The sequence below is a fragment of the Hyaena hyaena genome, unplaced genomic scaffold, assembly GCF_003009895.1.
Source record: "Hyaena hyaena isolate Hyena2069 unplaced genomic scaffold, ASM300989v1 scaffold_967, whole genome shotgun sequence".
In the NCBI taxonomy this organism is placed as follows: Eukaryota; Metazoa; Chordata; class Mammalia; order Carnivora; family Hyaenidae; genus Hyaena; species Hyaena hyaena.
In genome coordinates this window covers 215,577-224,719 of record NW_024081608.1, presented here as the reverse complement: position 1 = coordinate 224,719, position 9,143 = coordinate 215,577, and the positions used below count along the sequence as shown (strand labels likewise).

The following is a 9,143-nucleotide window of genomic DNA, read 5'->3' as shown; positions in this document are numbered from 1 at the left end:
CGTCAGCGACAGACTGGGGGGGGCTGTTTACGGGCCACGGGGCCCCGTCAGCGACAGACTGGGGGGGGCTGTTTACGGGCCACGGGGCCACGTCAGCGACAGACTGGGGGGGCGTGCAGTTACGGCGACAAGCCCAGCGCTGAGCCTCCACGGGGTGCACCCGCCTTAGACACGGGCGCGGCGGGGGGCAGGCCCCGCGCCCTAAAGCAGCCGCCAGGGGGCGGGGCGCTCCGCTCGCGGCCTCCACCCCGCGCAGCCTGCCCGGCCCGGCGTGTCCGGGCTCCGGGGCGCAGCTCGCGGGCGCGGGGTGCCTGGGGGCGGCCGCGTACTCACTTTTGGGGCCTGTAGTCCGGGATGCTCCGGTCCAGGGAGATGCGGTCGCTGAGCTGCGCGTTGTACCCGTACTCCTCGTATTTGCTCTCCGGCTCCTGGCTGTCCTCGCGCAGCGTGGCCGCCACGCCGCCCTGGCCCAGGCCCCCGGGCCCCTCCACCAGGCCGATGGGCTTGGCGAGGCCTGGCGGGAGACGGAAAGGGGGGCGGTGAGCCAGGCCCCGGGACCGCGCCCTCCCGCGCCCGCCCCTTCTTTCAGGCCGAACTTGGCCGCCCCCCTGCTGGCCACGGGACCCTGACTCTCGGGATTCAAGGAAAGTATTAATTTTAAAAATTAAAAAAAAAGTTAACTTTAAAAATGCATGCTCACCGACCCCTGCTCTTGTGGGTATTTCTGACCTGCGCGCAGTGGGATGGAGCTGACCTGGGGGCCCAGCCGGGGGACGCGGCCTCTGGGCAGGGCGGCAGGGCCACCAGGCGTGTGTGCACACGGGCTGCCTGACAAGGCCAGGCCAGGGGCTTGTTCTTCTGGAACGTTCTTCTAAGTGCTCACTTGTGCCAGAGGGGAATGCAGCTCCGAGGGAACCAGACACCAGCGCAGCACCCACAGCGCGACGGGTGGGGGGACAGCACCCTGGCTCTCTCCGGGGCGGGGACCCTGGTCCCCGCCCAGCTGCGTTTACTAGTGCGCAGTCCCGCCCCACCCGACTGCAGACACTCTGGAAGCACCAGACATCGAGGTCACACCGAGGGCAAGGGGCCTTCTTCCGGCCACCCCTCCGCTGAGGTTTGTTACTGAATGAGGCCCCAGGGGGCGCAAACGAAATCCAAGCTGTAACCACCTCCAGTCTGGCCCCACACCTCCCCTTCCCACTCTCCGGTTGCTGCTGCCCTTGCAGGGGAGCCCCAGGCCTCAGAACCTCGGCGTTTTCCGGAATCCTCCGTCATAAATCGGCAAACCGATGTTGGTATTTACGTAGGACAAAGGATACACAATGGGTGTAAAATTGAAAAGTTATGTGATACATAAATCATTTCCGCTTATTTTAATATTGCAAAAAATATTTATAATCATGCTATTTTTAAACGTCCATGCTGCGCTGTTTTTTCCACTTTGAAAAGTCTGTAAATAGCCACCTCCCAAAGGCAGAGGTGCTCCCAAACCTGAGGGGATCGCAGTGTCGCTGCCCAGGGGCAGGCCTGGGGCGGGGGGTGGGGTGGAGGACCCAAGGAGTGGGGCTTGGAAGGGGTGGGGCCTGGGGTGAGGCCTGGAAGGGGTGCTGAGAGGTGGGGGGTATGAAGGCCTGGGGGTCCTGGGGAGATGGGGCCCGGGTGGGGTTTGCAGGGGTGGAGCCTGGGGTGGGGGAAGGATGGGGGGGGGGGTGAGGGCCAGGGGGTGGGGCCTGGAGGTGGGAGCCCACAGGGGGTGGGGGCCCAGGGTGGGGTGCGGCCCGGTGGGGGCCGGACAGGGCTGGGCTGGAGGAGTGGGAGAGACCCAGCCCCTGCGGTCAGGCCCTGAAAACTCCCTGGCTTCCTCACGTCACTTTTAAAAGTCACTTGTAAAAGTGAGATACACACATGTCAGAAAATTCAAACAATCCAGAAAGCTCTGGAACGAAAGACTGTTTCCTGTGCCAGCCCCACTCTGCGAAGGACAGTGCTTTTCTGGTTTGAGGTCTTTTCACTCCGTCGCGTCACATGCCTGAGGACCTTGTGGTTGCTCTCCCTGGACGCCTGCAGGGTGCAGTCCGGGGGTCGGTACCCCGGCCGCCGCCCTCCCAGCCCCCAGCTGCGGTGTTACTCTTGGTGAGGCCAGCGGCACCTTCGTGACCTTAAAAGGAATGCTTTTGTCTCTATTTCTGGAAGTGTCACTTTGGACGCAGCCTGATGACTCCCTAGCGTTAAAGGAAAAATTAGCATTCTCCCAGGAGCTCTGCTCAACGGGCGTGAGTTTCACTCACACGTATGGTTTTCCACTTATACAGACTCGTAAACATGTACGAATAAGCCCGCCGTCCGCCGCACGACACTGTGCTCGTTAGCAACACCGTGTTCATCGTACACCGTAAGTTCTGTCGAGAAGGCAGTTTGCATGTTAAGTGTTCTTACAACAATAAAACCTTAAAAATAAGACGATGAATGACCCCCAAAAGAAAGAAATAGCTATGCCATTGCTTCGTCATCGTCCAAGGTCACTTAGAACATCTAATTTTGCTCCACAACCGTGACCCAGGCCTCTTCGGTCTGTAGGTTGGTTCTAAACTGAGAAGTGACCCCACATTCACCCCCTGCTCGCTGCGGGGCGCATCGGGGGAGACACCCCACGCCCCGGGCACCCCTCTGCCGAGAGCTTTCAAAGGTCAAAGCAGCATCGCTTGCTTTTCAGAGACTATTAATTTCCTGAAATTACGTGCATTTTGGTTGGCTTTAGGCTTGGATCTTGGCTTTTGGTACCCTTTTTAGAGTGAAGAGGTAAAGTGATAGCAACAATTTTTACACAGATTGTGCCCTGTAGACATAGGGACTCGGCCAGCAGGCACATGCCCCATGAACCCAGGCCCCAGACAAGAGCATCTGCTGGCGGGGGGGGGGGGGGGAGCGGATTTCAAGGGGAAGGGAGGCAGGCGGCCTGTGACACAGGAGAGTGCGTGACCACCAGTGTTCCGTAAAATCTGTGAAATTTGCACAAGGTGTTTCAGAGTTTTTGGTGCTTTTACAGAAAGTGAAAGATGAATGTCCTCGTCACGAGGGAGCACCCTAAACCCCGATGTGGAGCGAGGTGCCAGAGAGCAAGGCCCTGGGAGCCCGGAGTGTTCCGAGGGCGTCGCTGGGGTTGGGGGACCATCTCAGCCAGAGGCTGAGGGCTGGGCTGACACCCGGTCCCGTTCGAGTCTCTCTGCTGGCCCTGAGTGCCCCGGGCCCGGCGCCTAACCCTGAGTGCTGGTTGGTGGGCGATGGGGTCCCCGGCAACTTCGGGGTGCTGGGGACCCCTCATCAGCTCTTAGAGAAATTCCGCAGATTCTCCTTGGTGGTGATCATGCTATAAAGTCCCAGAGCACAGAATCAGGTGACACTGGGCTGTTGCTCCCGGGGACACGTGGGGCCAGCTTCCCGAGAGGCCCTGGTCACACTTCCATCAACCCAGCAGTACACACCCCGGTTTTCCGTGTGTGAAACACACGCTGAACACGTACTTTTGACTCATCGGCCGGCAGCGTTTAACTCACGTGTGGACAAGCCCACATGCTACACGCGTGTTCTCAGCAAGGCACCGCCTTCCGAGCTGCCTGTCACCAGACGGTGTCAGCGGCAGGCCGGGAGCGGTTCGAACAGCGAAACCCACAAAAGCATGGGCGCGTGAAAAAGAGGCGCTGAGAGACCTGAACAGGACACTTGTCTAGGGCGGGGGCGCTGGGGCAGGGCCATGCCTTGTGGTCCCAGGGCCGGCCTCAGAGTTCCCGCCACCGCCGCAAAGACGCCCCAGCACTAGTGTGGGTAGGAATGAACCCGGAGAGCGGGCCGCGAGCCGAAACGGCACCCCCGAACCACGTGAGTGCGCGCGCCCCGGTGCGTGGGCGGCGCCTGAGCCCCCTGGCTGCACCCCCCGCACCCCACCACCTTGGCCCTGGGGACAGGGGCTCCTCAGCGGAAGAGGGGCTGTAGTCCTGGGGCCTGGCTGGGACACAGACAGCAGGGCCCACACGGAGCGGCAGGTGCGCAGGGGCAGGGTGGGCGAGCACTGGCATCTCCAAGAAGCTTCCAGACATGCAGATGCTGCCTTCCGGGGACCCCACTTCCGCGTGGCCGGGGGGGCGAGTCGTGTGCCGCCGGCCCATGCAGGGGCTTCATGCGGAACCCACCTGTGGCTCCAGGTAAGGGTTCCGGGCTGGTCACTGGGCCTCGCCCTGCGCCCTGACCTCGGAGCAGCCGCGGCAGCTCTGAGGGGCTGGCCCCGGGGGCACCGCTGGGGAAGACGGTCAGAGCCACCAGCCCAGTTAGGCGTCCGCCACAGCCGGAAGGTGTGTTACCGCTCCGCTGATTCAAAGCCCGTGGATGTGATTTAGCTGTGAGGGGTCATGCACGTCAGGGCCTTCCTGTGGCGTTTCTGGGACCCTCATCTTCCCTCTATCTGGGAGGCCCAGCGTATGTCTCTCTCACAGAGTTCCTTCTAGAGAGGCAGGGTTGCTTGATCCTCGGGTAACAAGGGCAGATGGAATCAGAAGGAACTTGTGAAAACTGAAGGTGGCCTGTCGTCACTGGGGGCCCAAAGGCTGGATTCCACTGAACTGCTGGCCAACAGCCAGCCAAGGGGTCTACACCTAAAGACACACTCTGTCCTCACATCTCCCAGAGTTCTGGCTTCCGAGCACCCTCGCTGGGTGGGGTGAGGGCAAAACGTCCCTGTTCCTGCCTCCACCCTCAGGGGCTTGTGCTCTTGTGAGCCAGGCCACCAAACGGGTGACCTGCGGCTTGGCGGCTGTGTGGGCAGAATCGTGGCTAGGTGCTGGCCCTCCCGATCTGTGGCTGTGGCCTCATTTGGAAAGGGGTCTCTGCGCAGGTAATTAGTTAAGATGAGGTCATCCTGAATTGAGTCCTAACCCAATGGCTGGGTCCTCATGGGAAGAGGGGATTTTGGACACAAACACACACAAAGAGAAGATGGCCATGTGACGACCGAGGAAGAACCTGGAGGGACACGCCCATGAGCCAAGGAACATGCAGGGCCGCGAGATGCCGGACGAGGCAGGACGCAGCCTGGAGTCTGGAGAGAGCAGAGCCCTGCTCCGCCGGGATCTCAGGCCTCTGGCCTTGGACGGTCCGCTGCGTGTGATGCTTTGTCAGGGCCACCCCAAGAGACCAGGACCGGCTGCCCACACAGCCACCCAGACCTGCAGCCAGCAGATCGTGACAACTGGACACACTGATGCGAACCATACATCGGACGGCACTCAGCTCCGCCGCTCTCGGGCCACCCTCATGGGCAGATGCGGGTGCAGATCACAAAGGCACCAGCACTTCCTGAGGGAGAGTGAGAGGTGGTTTTCCTGCTAGAAATATTCCACTTCCGTCTGCAGGCCACTGAGAGCCCCAAAGTCTTGCTTCCACCCTTGAATGAAACCTGATTTTGAGAACAATGGGAAATTTGCGTGCATTAGCTCAGCCTTTGAAATGTCTGTCCAACGACTTTGAGCAAAACAGAAGCCACACCTTCTACTTGTGACTCTGGGACTTCCGGAGGTCACAGGCTGGTTGTGACAGCTGACGGTCATTACACTGGCCAATGGCCAGTGGGGCCTGCTCTGCTCCCCATGGTGGGTCCTACAACATGTGCTTTTATCACCGCATTTCATAGAGGGGACCCCTGAATCTCACATTGGCCTCACGCCTCCTACCCACATGCTTTACACTTTAAAACCTCAAAGAAGAATTCTATTTTATTGTTTAAAGTTTATTTTTATTTATTTTTGAGAAAGAGAGTGAGTGAGCATGGGGGAGGGACAGAGAGGGAGGGAGAGAGAGAGAGAGACAGAATCCCAAGTAAGGCTCCTCCCTATCAGTACAGAGCCCAGCGTGGAGCTCGAACTCATTAACCTTGAGATCATGACCTGAGCAGAAATCAAGAGCTGGACACTTAATTGACTGAGCCACTCAGACGCCCCAAAAAAGAATTTATAGGGAACCAATAAAGGTCACGGATCTTACATTTTGACATCAAGGTATAGACTACAATGACCTATTGCTATTAGAACCACTCCATGCTGCAGGACAAGAGAAGAACGGGGACCTGTCGCGGCAAAGAGCTTCATGGATTGCACCCGGTTCCCGAGCGCGAGGCGCCACATTCAGCTGTAGCCCCGGAGCAGGGCCAGGTGCTCTGGCGTGAGCCCCGCGTGCGTGCGGCCGATGAGGTGCTCTTGGACGCCTGCTCATGGACAGGTGCATGAGTTGGACCCTCCCCCCTGTGCAGGTAAAGGGGCTCCCTTTACCGCCCCTCCCCAGCCCTTGGCGCCCCCTGTCAGGCTGGAGATTGGGATGACAGTGCAACCCCCCACAGCCAGTGGGGCAGGGGCCGGACAAGTTGGCGGTGGTGAATGAGCTGGGCCGTATCACAGCCCCCAGGCTGAAAACAAGCCCCGGCTTCAGGCATCCGGAGAACGCCTTTCACATCCAAGAGGGACCTTAAGCCTTCTCAAAAAGTGAGCTTCCAGCAGGCATTCTGGAACCTTCCTCAGCTCAGCAGGAATCCCACGATGACTAAGCCCTCCCTGGCTTCTCCCGTGCTGCCCTCGGAGAGGGTCAGGGGAATGTGCCCGCACTCGGTCCTCTGGCTGAGGACGTCCGCGTTCTGCCTTTTGCTTCCACTTGAAATTATTGTCAAAACTGTCTCCTCTGTTATTATATGTAACACTCAATTATAACTAATAATTGCCTTCTAAGCCACCATGTAATATCCTGTCAGATGGATATACACACATTTGGTTGACAGTTTCTGCAAGTCTGTACATGTGTTTGTTAGCTCGTGTGGCTCCAGCCTTCCCAGGGGTCAGCCCCCTCCCGCACACGGTGTGGTCATCACTGGGCAACCCACTGTCCCCACCCAGGGTTCCCACTGGACACAGAGTGGCCGACGGTCGGTCTGTGGCTCAGTGGGCTAAATCACCAGGAGAGAGTCCCCGCCTCTGGTATCCTGAGCATCCAGAACAAGGGGTTTGAGGGCCGGCTTTGTCTACACAGAGGTGTAGACACTCAGGTGTGCTCGGTCCTGGCACAGGTGGAGCCCAGCCGGCTAAGGCAGAACAGCCTCGGTAGAGGCTGGGCAGACCATGGCTCTCCCAGGGGTCCAGACGGTCAGGGTGTGGGCGGAGGCAGCAGAGCTAGGCCCCTGGCAGAGGAAAGCAAACTGTCAAGGTCAGGGCACCCACTGTTTCCAGAACATTCTCTGGTCTAGGACTCTTGCTCAATGAGGTGGGTTTGGCTTCAGAGGCAGGAACCTGACTTTTGGGAGAAGGAGCTTCCCTCCAACACAGGGCTCCTCCTCATTTATTCTCCCGGGGCCGCCGGAGGGGAGCCTGCGCTTCCCCGTTCATCCGCCTGGGGTCGCTGGAGGGGAGAGTGCACTCCCGAAGCCCACAGAGGTCACTTTTAGGGAACAATCATTTCAAGCTCCTCTCGTGCGACCTGAGGGAATACACGTTCTAAGTACATGAGGTCATTTGGAAGCCATCACAGCGAGGACATGGCTATGACTGTGCCCCAAAAGCTCCTACTCACACGTGGGGACCCGTGGGACCCTGGCTGTCAGGGGCCCGCTGGGGCTCCGAGCTGAGCGACTGGGGCCGTTGCCCAGACACTCTCTTGATTCACAAGATCAGGGACACTGTCCCTCGACCCCCACGTGTCGTGGGGCCAGGGGACGGGTGGCCCCATGCTCCAGACCTAAGACACCAGATCTTCCAGACTTTACAGAGAAGGCAGCAAGACAGATCCACTTCTGCATATCAGCAACCCATCCACGTTCGGGAAAAACTAGCGCTAAGGTAACAAAGAAGGTCTGTGTCTGTCAGCACAGGTGTGGGAGACTGACTACTTGACGGCTCCCAAAGGAACCTGTGGCCATGTCGCCCCGGTGGGTGAACGGGTCTTTGCAGATGGGATCGCCCTCAGGACCCTGAGATGCCGGGTCGTCCAGGAGGGACCTACGCGCCATGAGATGCCCTTAAAGGTGAGCGGCTGCGGGAGGCTGACCGCTGTTTCCATGGATGGCCTGGGTAGTTCACAGAAGAGCAGCTGACGTGGAGGGATCGAGAGGGGCTTGGGGCTCAGAGCGAGTCTCAGGGGCACGCCCACGCGGCCCTGGAATTCAGCCCGAGAGATTTCAGGTGCAAGCCCGAGCTCCTAGCCCCTTTGGAAGGATCCAGCCTGACAGCACGCATGCCCCTTACGCAGGCGCGGGTGGGCAGCTCCCTGCCCCCCGCCCGTTCTGCACGGCTGCCCCAAGGTTGAGAGGTTGTGCCCCTGGTTTAGATGGATGGGGGGTGGAATGGTGGCCCCAAAAGCTAGAACCCATGAGTGTGGCCTTATTTGGAAATAGGGTCTTTGCAGATGTAACTACGGTAAGGACTTGGAGGCGAGACCATCCAGGATTAAGGTGGGTCCTAAATTCAATGACAAGTATCCTGACAATTTAGAGAGGGCTCAGGGAGACACACGAAGAGGAGAAGCCACACGATGATGGAGACAGAGATGGAGTCAGGTATTTAGAAGCCAAGGATGGCCAGGAGCCACTCGGAGCTGGAGAGACGCCTGGAACGGACTCTCCCTCAGGCCACCCAGGAGACAACCTGCCAGCACTTGGAGTTCAGGCCGCTGGCCTCAGAGCGCGAGAGGATACGTTCCTGTTGTTCAAGGCCACTCCGTTCATGGTCGCTTGTTACATCAGCCAACAGGACACTCACACAGCAGGGAGGGGGGAGGGGAGGCGGGGGGAGGGGAGGGAGGAGGAAGACAGATGTGGGGGGAGGAGGGGGAAGGGACAAGGGGAAGGGGAGGGTGGGGGAGGGGAGGAGTAGGAAAAGAAGAGGGAAAGAAAGGATGGCCAGGAGCCACTCGGAGCTGGAGAGACGCCTGGAACGGACTCTCCCTCAGGCCACCCAGGAGACAACCTGCCAGCACTTGGAGTTCAGGCCGCTGGCCTCAGAGCGCGAGAGGATACGTTCCTGTTGTTCAAGGCCACTCCGTTCATGGTCGCTTGTTACATCAGCCAACAGGACACTCACACAGCAGGGAGGGGGGAGGGGAGGCGGGGGGAGGGG

The 9,143-nt window shown here is 59.4% G+C and overlaps 1 protein-coding gene across 4 annotated transcripts in view; it reads right to left on the bottom strand.

Moving 5' to 3' along the window:
• GALNT9 (polypeptide N-acetylgalactosaminyltransferase 9) overlaps positions 1-9,143 on the bottom strand; it is a 73,523-nt gene that overhangs the window by 46,838 nt on the left and 17,542 nt on the right. For 3 of the 4 annotated variants that reach the window (XM_039221303.1, XM_039221304.1, XM_039221305.1), the window contains exon 2: positions 334-514. The exons of the other annotated variant lie outside the window; for it this stretch is intronic. In XM_039221303.1, the coding sequence (XP_039077234.1) occupies positions 334-514 (181 nt within the window). The remainder of the gene's footprint in view (positions 1-333; positions 515-9,143) is intronic. 4 annotated transcript variants of the gene reach the window in all.